Source organism: Dreissena polymorpha, chromosome 9 (assembly GCF_020536995.1).
Source record: "Dreissena polymorpha isolate Duluth1 chromosome 9, UMN_Dpol_1.0, whole genome shotgun sequence".
Classification (NCBI taxonomy): Eukaryota; Metazoa; Mollusca; class Bivalvia; order Myida; family Dreissenidae; genus Dreissena; species Dreissena polymorpha.
Genome location: NC_068363.1, coordinates 100,120,923 through 100,140,877, shown reverse-complemented (window position 1 = coordinate 100,140,877; position 19,955 = coordinate 100,120,923). Strand labels below are relative to the sequence as shown.

At 33.8% G+C, this 19,955-nt stretch overlaps 2 protein-coding genes across 2 annotated transcripts; both read left to right on the top strand.

Annotated features, from left to right (window-relative positions):
• Positions 1-286: 286 nt before the first annotated feature.
• Positions 287-8,933, top strand: LOC127845055 (uncharacterized). Its single transcript, XM_052375692.1, has 8 exons — positions 287-599; positions 3,043-3,575; positions 3,834-4,025; positions 4,249-4,368; positions 5,382-5,546; positions 5,816-5,865; positions 6,400-6,562; positions 6,895-8,933. The coding sequence occupies exons 2-8, from the start codon at positions 3,158-3,160 to the stop codon at positions 7,578-7,580; spliced, it is 1,794 nt and encodes a 597-aa protein (XP_052231652.1). The 5' UTR covers positions 287-599; positions 3,043-3,157; the 3' UTR covers positions 7,581-8,933.
• A 4,036-nt stretch (positions 8,934-12,969) lies between these two features.
• On the top strand, positions 12,970-17,016 carry LOC127846316 (tumor necrosis factor receptor superfamily member 6-like). Its single transcript, XM_052377484.1, has 5 exons — positions 12,970-13,007; positions 13,675-13,964; positions 15,440-15,611; positions 16,453-16,556; positions 16,886-17,016. Exons 1-5 carry the CDS (start codon positions 12,970-12,972, stop codon positions 17,014-17,016), a joined length of 735 nt encoding a protein of 244 aa, XP_052233444.1.
• The last annotated feature ends 2,939 nt before the right edge of the window (positions 17,017-19,955 follow it).

Below are 19,955 nucleotides of genomic sequence, written 5' to 3'. Positions count from 1 at the left end.
AAATATTAATTTTATTAAGGTTACAGTAGACAAACTGCTGTTTAATTCGGTACATACTCGTTTTTTGTCATGTCTAGCTGTTTTAAATAACCACAGTATACATATTGTTTTTATAATGTTATAATGTGAACATAAGATAAACAGTACTTCTCATGAAATAAATATCACAAAGAAATCAATCTGGGTAAATGTAAGCTATATCTGCTAGGGTTTAGTAGATAGCGAAATTTACAATCGGATATACAACGACTGCACGAGTGAAACTTATGTTAGGCGCGGTGTCAGACAAAAGATATAGGGTGGGTGTTAAACGATATTAAGTGTATTGGTTAGATAAACCGCAGTTGTGTCGACAAATTTGAAACGTATTACTTTAACTTTATTGACGGAGTAAGTTATATTGGATTTGATATTTTTATTAAAAGGCTGTTTAACAAGGATATGTGAATCTTGATGAACAACTTTACGAAATGGTGCTATGCGAGTATGTAAAGCGTAACTGATACTTAGTGTAAATTATGGCGATGGAACGTGAAGTGGTATCAAATATAGACCCGTGTAATTCAATCAAGGAATCGCGAACACCAACAAAGACTTATGTAAGTTATGTCATATGTTTTGCATGTTTAAGCATTATCATCGACTAGTCAATATTAATCTAGTGTTTGTTTAATTGTTTTGTTAAATAGATATCATTGGCGTACCATTTTCTTGATTTGTTGATAAAACTTTATAATGGTTTATTGTTTGTTAAAGTCGCTTCTAGTTTGTCATTGCCCAACATGTGATATTTATTGCAATGTAGATAAACGTTTGCTAAAATAGATTGACAAAACATTTTAAATGTCAATGTATGAGTAATATTCTTAATTGCAAGCAACGGATTATTTCCGATACAGAGACCAGATAATTAGCGAACATTGTTTAACATGTATTGTCATATTTTTAATTATAATCAGAAGTTTAAACAATTTAAAATAATGGACTCTTGCTTGCTATAGATTTATGAAGTACACATGGGACAAAATCCTCGCAAATCATAACATTTTATTTCATTTTGTAAAAACTTTACATACAAGTGTTATGATTGACGCTAATTATGTTTTCAAAAACTTTCTGATAAGGGACCAATTTATTAAAACTGCGTATTACCAATCGCGTGAATCTTTAAAACAATATTTCGAAACCGCTTGCTTACGAAACAACGAACAGTTGAAAAGGAGCTTACACAATATCGAAACATTGCGAGTGATGACATAGCAAACATAATTAAATTTACTAACGAAATGTTAAACTGGTGTAAATTCGCTGACACAAAAGCCAAATGTTTCAAAATGGCTTGCGGTATAGCAAACAAAAGTTTACAAAAGACATACTAACAGTTATAAAAAATCTATATTTTTGAACGCTACCTGTATATATTATATTTGTTAACTGATAAAAATTTGTTTGGTTTTCAAGTACAAAACTATTGTTTGGTTTCCCAAGCTTACGTTTGCTTTAATATAAGAATATCGAATGTTCATGGTCATGAGTATATAGCGTGATCGCATATAATTTGATTTAATAACAAGCAACGCCAATACTGATTTAGTATGTTAAAAAAATGATAACGAATATACGCAAAAACATGTTTAACTTCTTTTAGCATCACATATTAACTTTAAATGGTTGTCATTGTCACCGTATTGAGTGTATGTAAATAAATTGGTACCAATCCCCAAAACGTGATAACCATGGTAGTTAAAAAATGAAAATAACCAAATATAGTTTAAATATATTTTTTAATGTTCTCGTCAAATAGCTGATCACATGATCGTCAATATTATGGATTACAAGGATTACCAATACAATAAATGTTTTACCAACACATAGGGTGAGCTAAGGAAAAAACATTATAATATTTAAATAGCAATACAATAAATACGTGTATCAAATACTAATCACACATACATAAGAAAAATGAAATACAACATATGAAACCGTTACTTTTGAAAAGCCCTCGTAGATATAAAATTTAAAAAAAAATAGTTGCCTGCAAAGAACCAAATATAGTTTAAATAAATATTTACTTATGTTCGCGTCAGATAGCTGATCACATAACGATGTACATATAAGTCTTTTTGGCACCATATGTCGAATAGAGATATTTGATTGGTTAACTTATTGGAAAACTTTAAAATAAACTCAACACTGGTTACCATGATAATAAACGGGTAATTTGTGAGTGTTAGTTAAAATGAAAATTGGTGAGTTGTACTAGTTCTAATAGTTATCTACTTAAATAACTTTGTGTATTTGCTACATGTCTAGTTATACAATAACTATGGCTACTTTTAAAAGCCGTTAAATTCACAAAGAATTGAAATCAATTAAATATTTAATATAAATTTACAAGTAAACAATACATTATAAAAATGTATTTGCGGTGACAGAATGTTGTTAGATTCTTTTATTTCAGATATATTTTAGTTGCAAATGATACACATGAACGTTTAAATATGTGTAATTGATGTTGTACGTGCGTCGGGTGACAAGTAGACACCTGTTGATAGATGACTTTGAGTCGATTAATCTATGGTTTATATTAATAGTGGCTAAAATAGAATTATGCAATCATGTTCTTTTGATTGCCGATATTTATATAAACCATAAATTGATCAACTAAGTCATTGATTAACAGGTGTCTACTTGTTGAATAATTGTATTTTAATTGTATATATCATTTAAAAAACACTGGATCCTATGAGGATACAAGAACTATTAGAAATATATATATATATATATATATATATATATATATATATATATATATATATATATATATATATATGAGAAAAAAATTGATCAAACAGTCTAAACAATAACTAATATCTCTATACAACCCTGAAGAAGACGTGAAGTCGAAAACGCTAGGGTACAAGATACTTATTGTTTACACTGTTGGAACAATTTTTTATCATCTATATATTAGGCAACTATAGGGTTCATTAAATGTATTGGACTGGGGAGCCTGTCAGTTAAAATGATATTATGTTTCAGACCTTAGATGCTACCATCAGTGAGGCAAGACTAGTTAGTGACATTTTAATTTTGCCTCTTCTGGACCTTATAAATATATATATTACTTTCTTACATCAAAATCAACTGAAAAATAATGAAAATAAAAGTATTCGTAATTTTGGCACTGAGTGCGTTTATGAAGTGCGCCAATTGCCTCTGGGCGATCACATATACAGCAGACAGTGGATTGACCTGCTACCTATGCCCACCAGGAATGTTCTTCGTAAAAGACTGTTCGCAGGACTATGAAACAGCGGTTTGCAGCCCGTGTCCGAATGGACATTACAAAGCAATATATGGTAAGGCCGATAAGTGTCAGCCTTGTTCTTCCGTATGTCCGAATACGAATTATGAATCACCTGCCGATCAACCGGAAATTATCACTGCCAACTGCACGAGTACGACAGACATAAAATGTGAGTGCAAGCCAGGATTTTGGCGGGAGGGTGTATTCCACGGCATGTGTCGAAGATCAAAGTTGTGTGAAGAAGGGCACGGTGTAAAAGCATTAGGTAAATGCTATTTGCTGTACATTATATTGTTATTCCAATTAAAAATCATTTATAGCACAGTGTTTTCAAATAGCACTTAGACGTATTTAGATGCAGCATCAAGAAACTCGTTTGTTAATTAAAGGGAGCTAGTTATCACGGGGTTTGTTTCCTTCCTCGTTTGTTTGCTGCTTGTTTTTGTCGTTAGTTTTTTCATTAAAGTCAGTGCTTTATGACGGAGCATTAAGCATGCGTGATGTAAGGTAAAGTATTTTTCAGCCACGGGCAACGCTGACACCATCTGCGAACCGTGTGAGCCCGGTCAGACGTTTTCAAATAAATCGTCTGCAAGCGAAAAATGCCAGCCTTGTACGAAATGTGACGCTCTGATGTACGTCGGGCGTGCATGTCAACCAAAAAGAGATACAGAGTGTATTCTTCTTTCGACGTTGTTTACAACAGAAAGTACAAGTGAGTATACATTTAACTCCAACTTTCCAATTTTTATTTTTATTGTCTCTATATAAACACGTTCAAGTTTTATTCAACCAATGTCCGCCTGTAAGCTAACTCTTAAGCGTATATTCAAATACACTTACTATTCAAAGTATGTAAATGCATTCATGTTCTTTAAAATGAGGGTTTAACTTTTTCCCAAAAATGTCAATACTGAATTGTATTTTTTTATTCACAGCTTCACCAAACACGCAAGAATCCCATAATACGCTATATCTCGGCATAGGATTAGGTTTGGGCGCACTTGTGTTTGCTGGAGTAGTAATTATCAGTCTTGTATGGTGGAAACGTAACCATGGTAAGTTATATGTATTATTATTAATGTACAAAACATAAAAAGTCATTATTTTGTTTTCCGTTGATTTGCATGCATTATCCTGTGTTGTTTATTCAGTTGGTCATTTGAATTTAATAAAGCACGAGTATTGTTTGTCTTTCCTTATCATGTCTCTTGAGATGCATTTGTTAGTTTAAGTGACTTTACCTTATGAAACTTAACTTTGCCTTATAAGCATGGATTGTAACCAAAATAATAGGCATTTCCTTGTTAAGAGCGGCATACTGTAAATGTACTTAGAGAACAAAACCCCTTCGATCTTTAGTCAGAGTTTAATCACTGAAATAAAAAAAGGTATTGGCATTTCAAGGAAAAACATGGACGAATTTAAACTAGTAAAGGCAAATAACGCAACGATCTCTCTCTCTCTCGCTCTAGAGAGAGAGAGAGAGAGCGAGAGAGAGAGAGAGAGAGAGGAGAGAGAGCGAGATCTCTCATCTCTCTCTCTCTCTCTCTCTCTATATCTCTTCTCTCCCTCTCTCTCTCCCTTCTCTCTCTCTCTCTCTCTCCTCTCTCTCTCTCTCTCTCTCTCTCTCTCGCAAACATAATGATAAATCCCAAATGTTGTTTACATTTCTTGACATCATTTGACGTTGCAACGTCATTCCAGCAAAATAACAAAATGCAATTGGTCAATAAACAAAAACTAAGCCAATGAAAACGCTTTAAAAGTATATTACACATGTGTTAGATAAAAATATTCGTAATGGTTATATTACATGGGAAACAGGGTATGACATGTGCTAAATGCTCATATTCACTGAACGACATTAATATTTTATAAACAAGCTTATATTGTCTTTTTTTTCTACAGGGGAGTAACTTAATTATAACATATAACGTTGGATAATTTAGAAGTTCGAAGAGAGTTTCGGGCAATATTCGAAGCAAACGTGTTTGTATTTGGCTAAATGATGATCACTTACGTTATATACAATTCTGATTAATTTTTATACATTGCCTTGTTTTACCAGCTGCTAGAAGCTCGTCAAAGGACCAACATAGTTCTTCAGAAAGCACTCATAGCAGCGAATCAGATCTGGGACCAACGTCCAAAAATGATGGCTTTAACGCTATGTCTGAAACGTCTACTTTGAACGGTGGCCACAATATTCTTAGCAACCTTTCATGTCCTGTTGGTATGAGTCTTTCAAACAAATCCAAATCGTTTTCTGTGCAAATGGCTTAATCAAGTTTTTGTTTTTTTAGTATTTCAATCGCACGGCTATTATTAGTTAAGACAAATAATTATTGTCTTTTTTTACTAACTCCAAGGCAATTACCCAGTATGTAATGTATTCAACTACGTTCTATATTCTATTAACACAATTACTCATATGAATGAATATTTGAAATCTTTTGTGTAGAAAGGTGTGAATCAATGAAGCATCTTCTTCTTATTCTTCAGAGAGTGACCATTGTATCTCAGGACCATCCGTCGACCGTGGCATTTTGAAGGTAAAAGATATATATGTATTCTTTCAGTTTGAACACTTTTGGGTTATTTTTCAGTCAAACAAATCCATGCTGATTCAAAAATTACCAAAATGCAAACTTTTGTTATTAAACTATTCCCATCTAGTCTAACTATTATGTGTGTTATGTATATACTGGGATATTGTATTGCCAGGAATATTAATTTTTTATGCTTTGCAAAAGTTGAATTATTAATTATATTTATACTCGTCTACATATAACAATATTGATAATGACTGATGTTAACTCTTTGTAACGATTTCCAGTACGAAGAGTAAAGCGAATTTCATTTTCCTGTACCATGTCGAACCATGTGTGTATATTTAACTCTAGCACATTAGAAATACCATTTAACGCATGTGTATAAATAAAATAGAGAACTGCGTTTAAAAAACGCCACTGAAAGAAATGATAAACTAGACGAAAGTCGAATGCTTACACGCGATTAAGTCTGGATATGGCTAAATTCGAGAAAGACATGTTTTGCCAAGGTAATACGTCTTTTGTGTATTTCAGAAGGAGAAAGACAATACATTATCTCAGAGTATGATGGATATCTATTGCGATGTGATGTTGTCAGTCGGCGCAATTATAAGATCTAACGAGGTGGTTGGTACCGGATTTAGAGTAGGAAAACAATACATAGTAACCGCTCGGCATGTTGTTATGGAAATTATAGGTAAATGCGCCATTAGTCGTTTCACGATTGATCTGTGTGTAGTGGAAATACATGACGGTTATAACGTATAAGCTTTCTTTGGATTAATTTGTGGCATATCTTTACTAAACACTTTTTTGCAACGCATGCTTACAAATGAAGTTATTTTATTAATTTTTATTTAATATAATTTCATTAAACATATATTTGATTGAAATTGTATATATAGTACTGCTGTATGCTAAAACTGTGTCTTTTTACAGTATACACCAGTAGTTAAGTTTTCTGATTTACAATTTCACATGCAAGATAATTTTTAATAAACAGAGTATAATTGTGTGTGCCTTTTACAGACCCAAGGAAATGTGGAGCACAAATCTTTTCAAAATTAAAAGAAGCGTCTATTGTGTTCACTGATAATCCGCTGGATCCATCGGCCATGCACTACAACTTCAACGCAGAGAGTTTTTATTTCGATAAAGATCTAGATTTTGCTATCCTAGAAATAGCTCACACCGATGGGATGTTGCCAAAAAAGCTAACACTTAGAAAAGAACCATTCAATCGTGTCGACACTGTCTCGTTGATTGGGTATGGTCACCCAGGAAATCCGAATAAGCATTTTGAGAACAGTTGCCAAATCATAGACATAAATTCACGTGCAATTGATATTGCACACACAGTTTTCCGCCAAAACATTGACATATTCCGTGAAGGCTTGCTGCAGACATATGATCGCTCGATGGTGGATAACGGTTATCAGGGCTACGAGTCCCAACATTTAATACTGATGCATTGCTTTATGGAACACGGTGCTTCAGGTTCACCCATTCTGGCCTGCGTCAATCCATCGGCAGGGATCGTAGAAGTTGTTGGAGTTCTTACTCGTGGTTTTCCCGAATTTTATTTTTGTTTAGACAAAAGACATAAAAATTATCTACCTGATAATTGTAGATTTGAAGCAGGATCCCGAATGGAATCTATACATGAACGCATGACTGGCCTACCGAACGAAATGATGGCGGATTTGTTTGGTTAAAGTACCTGATATGTATTTCATGAATATTAATGATGAAATACATACATTTTACAATGCTGATATCGTTGGATCCCAGTGTCAATCAGTAAATTGTAATGATGTTAGCTATTATTAAGTAATTTGTAATGATGTTAGCTATTATTATGAATTGTCTGGTTCCTACCTTAATTTCTAGTGGCATTATTCAATGTTCTACTCCTAAAATGTTGTCCAGTCTAGCCTGGCCACAACATAATTATTGCTGACCAGTTAAATACTAAATGTTTGTCCTTTTATGTTTGTATGCTTTGTACAATATTTATTTATTAATTACTAAGCTCTGTAGTACTAAATTTGTGTGATATTTTAAGTACGTGTAAACGCTAGTCTGAAGTAATATTAAGTAAGTATTATCAAGTTTTTTAAAGCAATACTTTATTTATACTCATATTCTCTATTGTTCTCATCTACATGATTGTTATAATTATGTTTCTTTGTATGTGCTATATATCATGTTGCTATCATGCAATGTAATGTGTAAGTCGGCCTTAACACCTCTTCAGAGCTTGTGTTATCATGTTTGAAATACCCGACTTTATAAATAATTATTACTTGACTAAATATTACTTGACTTGTTTTTCTTATGGCATAACTTTCTCCGTCAGCCAATTAAAATAGGATCTATCAAATAAAAGTGCTACTTTAAATATTTTTGGTAAATGTTACCACTTAAAACTGGCGTAATCCACAGATTTTTCCATTAAATGCTTAACACATGCTGTTATGGGTAATATTTCAGCCATCTTGATTTTTACTGTACCCGATGATCGTTGCCAGGTTGCGGTCAGCTAAATTTACAACCTACGTAACGTTGTTCATTGATTTTCAAGTATTTTAAATAAAATGTATTCAAATGAAAATGGGAGAAAACGCTCTTTTGAGATGTTTATATTGTCTAATGTTATTTTTGTTAGTTTATATTGTATTGTATTAGTTTATCTTCCCTAGAACTTGTATTTTTTTGGCATCTCTTCTGAGCACCTGTTAAGGGTACAGTGATATATGCGCCCGGCGAATTTGTTGTGACAGGCGCACTGTGTCTTGTGTCGGGCGCAATATTCCATGCGCTAGGCACAGGGCGCAGTGTGGCATCGACAGTAGCATATAAATAGCTGAGATTTTCTCATAAAAAAATCCTCCTTTGAGTAACATCTTCCATACAACTTTTATTTAGACATTTGAGTAAGAAGAAATAATTAACAAACTGTGTTAATAAAATAAAACACCTGAAACATAGTGTAAAAATAGTGAATACACATATATAAATGTATATTAAGACATTTATATTTCGTTTATAACATTTCTTGCTGGAGAATAAACAATACGTTGAAAAGTCATGGTTTGGTTTTAATGAAAACCCGTTTATTTGGTCATTTGTGTAAACGCGCGGACTGGGTCCTAACACTATAAATTGTCGTTTGAATAAGTGATTTATTTTCATTTAGAAGGTAAAACTTGCTGTTTTGAGCTATGATAGCAGTAAACTTCGGAAAAAAAATTAATTGTCTAGTCGTACTATCTTTTACAAATATATTTTACTGATTTTTCTAAAGTCTCAAGGCTTCGTCTTTTTAAATATGGCTAACAATTCCGAAACTCATCCCAGGAATGTTGAAAATTCAGTTTAACCCATGCTTTACCTAACTTCAACGCTTGCTCTATCTCTCTTTTTCCGTTTAGTTATAATTACACGCGCTTTCGGTTGAACAAAACATCGAATCTAAAAGGCGCTGTTGCATTTAGCCCATTAAGAAAAAAAAGCCCACCAACATTATTTACGTGTGATTAATACAATATACCAAACGTCGGAATAAAAATAAGACAAACACTGGCTTATGGTATTTTCCAAACAGTCCAAACATGTACTAAACGACTAGATACTACACATAATTATAAAATATATAAAATAAACAATAAATCTTAAATCGGACATGATTTGCAATTTGTTAATGTCCAAACATACACAAAATGGCAAAGTCCACCAGAGTATACACTATCTGAATTATTATTAAAAAATTAACTTCCAGATGTTTTAATTATTTACATTTCGTTTTTAATTATTATCGGTATTTAAACTAAAAATGTTCCTATTACTATAATAAAAACATTCTTAATATGCAAAAGTTGCTGTTAGAACAGTTGTGACCCTGACCTCGTGATGACGTACGCGACTCATACCATCATCACATTAAGCAAACCCTATGCTCATGGATATTCTATTCCCCAAAGGGAAGAGGGTATATCGAGCGGACACACAAAACTGACACGCAAATGGATACTTAAATTCCATCATGTTATAAAAAATAAGAGCCAATGTGCACTCTCCAAAGATAAATAAGGGCATGAATTATATGCCTTCTGCATATTTTCTAAGTCTGCCTAAACCTAGTTCTTCAAGAGTTTAAGGAACATAAATACTAAAAATCAACGACAATTTCGCAAAATATTTCGTAAAATAAAGTTCACAAATAAAAATCAGTGTTCCTTATAGCAATAGCCCAAATTACAACTCTAGATGTGATCCGGTAACATAGATTTTAAGCGATACAAAACGATCGTTTTAAAATTGTTGTGCCACAATATATTCCATATCAAAATATTAACGAGCGAAAGCGCGATTGGCCTCGGAGAGAACGACGTATTCTTGCCTCAATGACTGGACCATTTGGCCGATATTAACGAAATAATTCTAAGGACTTGTTTGGTATGCAGCGGCCTCGACATTGTCCCTTGAATAAATGGCCATCAAGTATCACCATGGTTTTAAATCAGCGTCACTTAAACTTTTGAAACGTCATCAGATTAATTTCCGTTTGTATGACTGGCTTATTTCTTCATTCCGTCTGTAGTGGTCACTTTGAGCTCAACCTTTTTTCCATGTTTCTTAAAGAATCTTAAAGAATAAAGAAGATGAGATATTAAGAGGACACGTATATGTTACGAGCAGACGGATGAATCTCATTTATATAAATCCCCACCCGTTTCAATATGTGGGATAAAACGTATATCAAACTTGAAAGTACTGAATAATTTAACGAGCGCGCATATATATTTATCGGGTCGACAAGCATGTGCAGATTGTACACCCAGTACCAATACATTTATATATATAAATAAAACCTTCTAATGTCTATTAATGTCTCAACAGTGTATACGTATCGGGTGTGTTAACAATCACGTCAATGATTTTAAACTTAAAAGTTAAGTATACTGCTAAAATGTGTGTGTTATTTAATCGAGTGCAATTGATTATAATGATAATACACGAAATGATGAGTTATGATTTAACTTGCGCGTTATATTTTAATAAATATTACCTCGTAAAGTATATAAAATGGCGAGTTAATAAAAGTTATCAAGTTGGTATCCAAACCAATTGTGAAATGATATGAATTAAAGCACAAGAGAGACGAAAAATAGCACAGAGTAAACACAGATATTCTATAAGTAAATTTCTCAGAAGGAACGATTTCGATATCATGTTAATTTAATCGGCTCTTATGTTAAAGTTTATCATGAAATATATATTAATTCCATACTGCTTTAGGGTCATAAGTAGTTGTTCGAATCGACTTACACAGTTTGTAATTGGTATGTTTAGGTTTATTGTGTTAGAATACTTATAACTGAAAAACACATTCGTTCAATACATACACATATATTGATTTGAGGAGGGAAATTCTATTTGTTTAATATTTCGTAAACTCTAAATTAAGGAATTGTTCACCATCCTCTAAATAGATCCAACTGGTTTCCATCTGCAGGTGTTAAAAAATAATGCATATGAATGATTAAATTGATTAATTATTTCATTGACTTACTACTGTTAAAGATTCAAGAATTCCGATATAAGATTGAAGAGCTTACTACGGCGACAGTATAAAGTGCGCACGATCAAGGATCGGATCCAGACATAACTGTCCTGGGGGCGCACAGGTAGGTAGGGTGGTGCGAGTCTCAACGAACGCTAAGCCATATTTCGTTAGCCCGTTCGTTCGTTTCTTTCTTATGTTCCATCCTTCCTTTCTTCCTTTATGTCTTCCTTCCTTCTTCTCTCAATTCCTTCATTTCTTCCTTCCTTCATTCCGTCCTTTCTTAATTCGTGTTTTTACCTCCCTTTCTTTCTTTCTTCAATCCTTCATTCCTTTAATCATTCCTTCCGTTCTTCCTTTCTTTGTCTCTTCCTTCCCTCCTACATGCGCTCATTCATTTATTAAATTATTCATTTATTAATTATATAATTCATACATTCATCAATTTCCTTTAACAAATGTATCAATCGTGTATAGGCAACATGTAAAAGTTTTAACACTATGACGAAAACAGAATCTGCCGACTAACGCAGTTAACTTTTTTCGAATATTCTACTTCTTATCTGTTTGTTCAAATAGTTACCATGATCGCAAATGGTAAAATTGCATTAATTTCGAATATACATTATGAAATGGTACAAATATAAATCAGCCTTTTGATAAAGAAAAAATGTAGAAATATCGTGTTGAAAAAGACATTCGTGAAACATCTTACAGTATGTAAGATGAGGGGATTATCTCCGAGAGGTCATGTGTCCGAATCTGAATCTGTACACACATGTAATCAGTAATTTATGTACACATCTGTTTCCGAATCCTTTCGGAGATAGTGTTCAAGAATTAAATGAGAAAAGGAATAAGTTTTACTAATTCCTAGATTTAACCATGTTGAAACAGGAGCTATGTTATTAAATATCATATCTACTTTGTCGATACTATGTTTTTAAGATATAAATTATTATTTAAATAATAATCTAGTAACCCATTAAAATCCCAGGTGCCGAGCTCTGCCTAGTTTCAAAAGCGGTGTTACGACTACACGATATGATTCATTCTTCTAAAAGAACATTCATTAGTTTCCGGAGTCCCGTGTGAGAAACGGTGTTCCAAAAGCGATGTTATGACTGGGCGACAAGAATGATTCTTTTAGCAGAACATTCATTTAAATGCAAGTCTCACAGTGTATCCAAAATGCGATAATGATATGTTTGGTGATCTAGCACCACAAATATCCAGCCGTGAATGCTTTAAGCGGAATAAATGGTAATAAGGGACAACAGTTTGGGGTTTTAGATTTGAACACAATGACATGTGCCCCTTCTATCACCCAAACCCACCATCACTGTCACGGTAAATATTTAAAGTTGATTGGCTAGTTTGTGTCAGTTCACTTTAGCTCAATCGTATCAAAGGCGTATAGAGACACTCTCAGGTCCATTTCCTGGGAAGAACAACTACTTGGTGTCTTTGGCAAGATCCGAAGAACGCTACTAGGCTGTCAATTAAACCTGGGACTTCTCATTTGCAACGGAGACAACATGTGTATTACCCTACTGGGACTTAAACTAGTTCTGTGGTAAGCACATTACTAAGAGACAGTTACGGATTCAATGAACAAGCAGATTGACAATTGCCACAGTAGTCATCCTACACAAAACTTCTTCTAAGCTATGTTACCATCATTTTTGTTTAGACGTTTTAAGCATAAACCAACAAACACGCCAGACCATTTAACAGTATTAAGTGACTTTGAAAAAGTTATATTTTGGTTCCCCACGAATCAGTACAAGAAAGCATAACTCGGACTTCAGCCATCGTTTGTTGAGTTAACAGACTAGCCTTTCCGGGGATAGATCCATGCGTATGTATATGAATGAATGAATGAATGATGCTGGCATTTAATTAATCTTGTTTAATGAAGTTCATCTTTGAATTATTTTACCAGGTATCTTCTTTCGAACATGCAATTAGATGGTTTAAGTTACAGAAATTACTATGAATTGTAGAGTTGTAAAGTTTGCCTATCATTATGAATTTATTTTCATATTTTCGATTACAACACACATTAAGCTCACGCATTTAGATATGTTTTGGGATAAAGTATTTTTCTAAACGGTGTCGAACTAGAGGATTATTTGAAATGACATTTCAAATAACTGCATGGCCATTCTGCAATTCGTTCTGTTGATATTGTGTATACAAACAGAAAATCAAATAACTTGACATGTTTCCTCTGTGAACAGGGCACATTTCTTGTGGACGACTGTCCAGAATGCTGTCTGCAGCCCTTGTCAAGAGGGAACATACTCATCCATTTACACGCAGGCCAGATACTGTCAACCGTGTTCCGTCACGTGTCCAAATTCCAACTATGAGTCTGTGGATAATCAGTGGGAATTGAAGAAGTCCAACTGCACGAGAACTTCCAACATTGTGTGCGAATGTAAGGCCGGATTCTGGCGGGAGAGTGGAGACAGCGGCATATGTCGACGAGGAAAGGAATGCGGGCAAGGACATGGTGTTACAACACAAGGTAAGTTATAAAGTTCTTCTTTGGTAGGCTTTCAGTGGTATGTTTTCGATAGTACATTTATAAAGTATATAATCATTTAATTGCAGATTATATACCATTATGTCTTCGTTATAATCGTGCAGACAATAAAACAAAATAAACCTCATGAAAAAAATCGCAATTGCAAATACAATACAAGAAAATATTACGGGTAGTTTTATTTGTTAATGTTCTTTTTTATAAAATATCAAATATGAAACGACATATAATAACGAACATGGCTTTTTGGCATTTTGTAATTTATCCAACAGCCACTGGTCACTCTGCCACTGTGTGCGAGCCGTGTAAAGCCGGACAGACGTTTTTTTATTGTCTTCATTCATTTAAATGCGTGTGATAAATGTACGAAACAAAATCGAAAATATCACAACTTGCCGTATTGTGATGAATAATTCAAATAAATATACTCATTCTTAATGTTTGCTCGGCACAACAGTATTAAGGTTCATATGTTTTTCAACTGTCTCAATCGTTTTGGCTGATATCGCAATACCGAAGCTAGCTGGACAAATATTACGAATGTTGCAACAAGATATTATCACAAAGGCCCCATATGGATAAATACACGTTTGCCCATGTGATTTTCAACTATCCATTACTAGTATCCAATACGAATGAAAAAACCTGAATTTGTTCTCGAATCCGACTTTTTATAGTCGACCCGTAACCGGCTGTGTGGTTGACTGTGTCCATCAATCCAAAAAAAATGTACGCTTTAGGAGATTTACATTTATGGGGCTGATTTCAAAATTATTACTTTGGATTATTATTTTCCATGAACAGATAATATTTTGCTTACAAATCCAATTTGTATGGTGAAAGATCACGTTCACAGCCAAGGTCAAACCTTGTGCATTTGTGTTTCCGCTATCTAATATTCAAATGGATAGGACACGATTTACATTTCTGTGGAGTATTATTTTGTATCACCAGACGATGCCTCGTGCACAACTCCCGTGTTTCTTAGTGAAAGGTTAAGATCGAAACGCATTGTTCTACTATTCAAAGGTGTTCTTTTTGACGAACATTTTTTATCGCATGAGTGTACACTTCTTGTTAAAATAGTTTCATTTTTATCGTTTAATGTTTATGTGAGTGTTCAATATCCGATGCTTTTATAATCATTTTAATAATCAGATAGTTATCATTTTACAAAGCAAAATCAATATTTATCCTCCAATATATATATTCCAAAGTCTTTACTTTTTTAACAAATAGATTCTTATATTTACAGAAACATTTCCTACTTCTATTCTAATCATCAAATGACACAAATTCGCTTTAAACCCGCAAGAAACAGTCAATACATCTGAATTTCATATTATATTGCCTCCAAATATAATTTGTTTAAATGCTGATCGGTTCATATCAACATCCAACTGATCAACCGACACCACCAATGACACCAACAATAACTCCAACGGTGACTTCACAAGTGGCAACAAAGGCTAACCATGATGGACTGAGGCTCGGACTTGGTTTAGGTCTGTCAGTGCCTCTGGAAGCTGCCATCAGAGTTTGTATCGCATGCTGGTATTGTAGACGAAAGCATAAAAGGAAAGCAAACCAGACGATCTTGAATGATGACGAAGAAAGGCCAAATCGAAGGTAGGAGCGATAGTTTACTCATCAGTTTCCTTTACTTGGACGTAAATATAACTAAATAAATAGCAAGCAAACATCGCATTCTCCTACTTCGTATTATACTCATCTTTTATCACACGAAAGCAATAGTCACATGCCATATGTTCTGACCCGACGCAATTCTCTTTTTATGAAACAAGCAATACATACTTCTTGATCGGGGCGTTGGCCGGCTTTTACATACTTAATCGTGTAATATAACTAACCGTTGCTCTTTTAAATGGGTAGACACAATGGCGACCCACATGATTCAGTGATCCTAATCAAAAAAACAATTCTTGACTTGGCTATAATGTTTGATTAAATGTTTACTTAACAAGCAATCGACGATCAAATAATATGTTAAATATAGTTCTGTAAGAATTCATATGAAAAGGATATCTTAATGGATTAATGAAAAGTGTCGACCATTATTCTTTTACGAAATAAAGGACATTGAACTGATACTGTCGATTAAATTTATTTTCTTTTTTAGCTGACCGCGGGACCAGTATTGAAAATCACAGGACCACGTTTCCTAAGTTTGTATGTTTGACAAATATTATAAAAATATATATGCTCTATGTGTTGGCATATTTCGTTGTTTTTAGCATTTTTGCGAAAAGATAATTATTTTGCACATTTTGTTACTAAAGTTGTTATGAAATAAATTTGCAGCATAGTATTTGTTCTAAAATTTATTTGGGCAAATATCCCATATCGTTCTACTAATTGGCTCAGAAAAGATTTGCAATTAGCTCAAACACTTCCCTTTTTGTAATTAACTTTCAGTGCTTTATTTGAAAAACGGTTGATTCAATTGCAGACTATATTATGACGTTTTTCATTCACTTGGGGCAGCTTATGTAGAGCTGAGTCAAATCTTCCCAGCAAAAGAATTCAAGTTGTACTTCCGGCAGTTGAAAATAGGTGCATGTTGAAACAAAATCTGTTTAATGAATTATTTTAGTGTGTATGTATTGTATGATAGTTATGTATATTGTGTCTTTGAATCCACGAAAAAGTGCGACTGTTTAAGAAGCTTTCGCTGGTTTACCAAAAGAGCATTGTTATTCTTATTTATAAACCGTTATTAACGGTATGCGATATCTGCACGGACAAACGTATGTCATGTTTCTATAAATAGACCACAGATGGGAAATTGGGTTCATTTTCTTGTAGCAAGTTTATTTAATTTTTGAATATTTATTTTTCAAATAAAGCTGACATGACTGTGTCATTCTCAATTATTTGTGTAGATGACTGCACCATTCAACGGATTGAAACTGAACACCATGGACCCGTTCGGGAGCAGTGTTACCAGCTGTTTATGTTCTGGGAACGCATGCGCACAAACATAACTAAGATGTCGCAACTCGACACCACATAGACGATCGGTTAACAGAAATGCCTGAGTGTTTGAAATAGAAATGTTATTCCATTTTAGACTTCCATTAAACACTCACACGAAATTGCGAAGAAGTAACCGATACTAAATAATTGATATTCAAAATAAGAATTTAAAAAAGAACTACGCCCGATTATGCAAAATAAATTCAGTTTGATGAAAATAGTTTTTTTTATTCCCACCATCTAAGAAGACGGAATAGAGCAGTCGCTCTGTCCATCTGTTCGTCTGTGCGAAGTTTCAGTTTCTCGATCATAACTTTGCCTTATACTTACACATTTAAACTAATGGAGAGTAAGTAAGTTGGTTCCGTTTTTCTAGTTCTTTATTACTTCTTCTTATAAGTTATAAGGAACATTATACATACCATTTTTAAGTAAATCAAAACAAGCTAACTAGAAAACATTAACTATATGTAAAGCAATACATATTAATGCTTTTTCTTCGCGCTTGAATAAACTTTTTTGTAAACCGAATCGGCATTTTTTTTTCAAATACTAATTTAAACTAAATCTCAGACCCCTCAACCGGTACCATCGAAAAAAAGATGGAAATTGTATCAAAAGTCTATTAACACAAAATGACTTGTCAATCACAGTAGAGTTGGCCGACACCTACGTACACATTCCTATTTACAATGGTCACAGGAAATATCTAAGATTCATTTTTCAAGGTCAGTGTTACCAATGGATATTGATGTGTTTTGGTCCAACATCATCACTACGAGTTTTTGAGAACAATGAGCATTCGTCTAGCTGTTAACCTAGATTATTGGATAATATTGAATCAAAACAAGTTAGCTTTTATCAATGTTAAAAATATTTGCATAGAACTGATTGGGTTTCAAGATAAATATGGAGAACAAATCAGTTAGTTTCAACTTAAATAATAGGAATAGTCTATCTAGGAGCTTTGTTCCTTTTAGAGGCAGGAATAATAAATCCTACAGATGAAAGATTTGTAAAAATTTAATAAGCAAAACAGTTTTTCAGCAAGTCTTAAGTGGCAGCTCCTCCATCGTTTGGGTCGATTGGCGTCGTGTATAGAACTAGTTCCAAATGACCTCTTATGTATGCGCCAAATTCAGTTACATCTGTTTTGACACCATCCAAAGATTCGGTAGACAAAACAATTTCATTCACTGTTCATCTAAGAACGCATTTGTTCTGGTGGAGTCAAAGAGAAAACATTTTCAAGGGTCGATCTCTTCAAAATAAATTACCAAAGATCACTGTAACAACAGATGCTACCAAATTGGGCTATTTAGAATCAAGTTTCTCTACCGCTAATTCATAATTGTGTCAAAAACAATGTGTTGGCAGGCCAAGTGAGTCGACTCAAAATTCAGGCAACATAACGGTCCTTGGACGGACATAGTTTAGAATATTTTATCGATGTGGGGTCACCCATTTATGGATCTGTGTGCGTCCAAACTAAATTATCAGCCGATATGTTTTTAACTTGCTGTTGCAACAGATGCGCTGTCAATTTCTTCGGGAAAGTATGTTTGCTTATGTATATCCCCCGATTTGTATAATACCAAGTGTTCTGAAGCTCATTTCTGAGTTTAACTGCTAGATTAAATTTCCCCCCCCCCATCCGTGGGCCCGCATGCATTAGTATACAGAAGGGTTAAGATTTTTGATAGCAATGGCGTAACGGCTTCCAAAAGTTCCAGATGTAATGGTACAACAAGAGACACAAATGATCCATCCACATTCACAGTTGTTTTAATTGGCAGCATTTATACTGTCGAAAGCCAATTTTAAAAGTCGAAAGCCAATTTTAAAATTAGGGAATTTCAGCACTTAGAAAGATTACAATAGCAAATTTAGAAACAAAATTTGCTGGTGGCATTAATGGAATCAAACATCTTAAACTTATGTAGCCGATTTCCTTTCAGATCTGTTTCAAGAAGGTCTTCAATATTGCACAATTGCCGGATAATGATCCATGTTGTCAATTGTTCTCTCAACTTTAGATGGCATTAAAGTAGGACAACATCCGGATATTGTTAGATTTATTAAAGGGGTTTTCAATTCAAGACCTCTTCAAAAAAAGGTGTGTGCCAGAATGATATCTAGTTTCTGTTCTGGCGCAATTCAGAAGAAACCATTTGGACCAATGAACAAAGCTTCATTGAAATTACTTAATGACAAGACTGTGTTTCTTATTGCCAGTCCTTTTTCAGGACATGTAGTGATCTACAATCACTACAGTTAGGAGAAGGCTCAGTTAACAAACATACGAAGTGAAGGAGTCACCTTGAAACGGTATGGACTAGCTAAACAGGACAGAGATGGTCATTTTGGCAAACATATCTTTATTCTTGTTTTCAAGGAAAAAACAAGCTGGATCCAAATGAAGTCTATATTATTATTTGAAGAAAACTGAAGCTTTTCGTTGACCACCAGATCGTTCGGACGAGAAACATGTTTTCTGAGTCTGAATGTACCTCATAGACGAACAGACTATTTCTTATTCAATTGTACAAATTTTTAAACTAGCTATAAATGCCAAATCAATAAAAGTTAAAGGTCATAGCACCAGATCAATTGAAACTTCATAGCTGTTATATAAAGGTGCTTCACTGAGTTCTATCTTCTCAGCCGCTGATTGGAGTAGAGAATCAAATTTAGTAAAATACTATTTAATTGATATGAATATGCTAAGCTGAGGAAAGCTTTATAATGTGGAAAGCTCGTTCAATGTTTAAACTTTAGCTAGTCGAATTTTTTTTATTTTTTGTGATTACAAGGAGTAATTTCTGAACAGTTGTATTCTCATCATTTGTATAAATTATGGGTGAAAAAAACGCACCAGGAAGTTGCACGTATAGAAGATATCTCAAGATATATGCAGTGTGGGTTTTTCCTCGGAAACACACACAACACATTTTGGATAGAAAAGTGAGTAATGCC

Bases quoted from the DNA above. Each gene is read 5' to 3' on its own strand.
- LOC127845055 (XM_052375692.1), top strand. From the start codon at position 3,158: ATGAAAATAAAAGTATTCGTAATTTTGGCACTGAGTGCGTTTATGAAG. The intron at 4,026-4,248 runs GTGAGTATACAT...TTTTATTCACAG, and splicing joins GTTTACAACAGAAAGTACAA to CTTCACCAAACACGCAAGAA. The intron at 6,563-6,894 runs GTAAATGCGCCA...TGCCTTTTACAG, and splicing joins TGTTGTTATGGAAATTATAG to ACCCAAGGAAATGTGGAGCA.
- LOC127846316 (XM_052377484.1), top strand. From the start codon at position 12,970: ATGTGTATTACCCTACTGGGACTTAAACTAGTTCTGTG. The intron at 13,965-15,439 runs GTAAGTTATAAA...TGACTTCACAAG, and splicing joins ACATGGTGTTACAACACAAG to TGGCAACAAAGGCTAACCAT. The intron at 16,557-16,885 runs GTGCATGTTGAA...TTATTTGTGTAG, and splicing joins CTTCCGGCAGTTGAAAATAG to ATGACTGCACCATTCAACGG.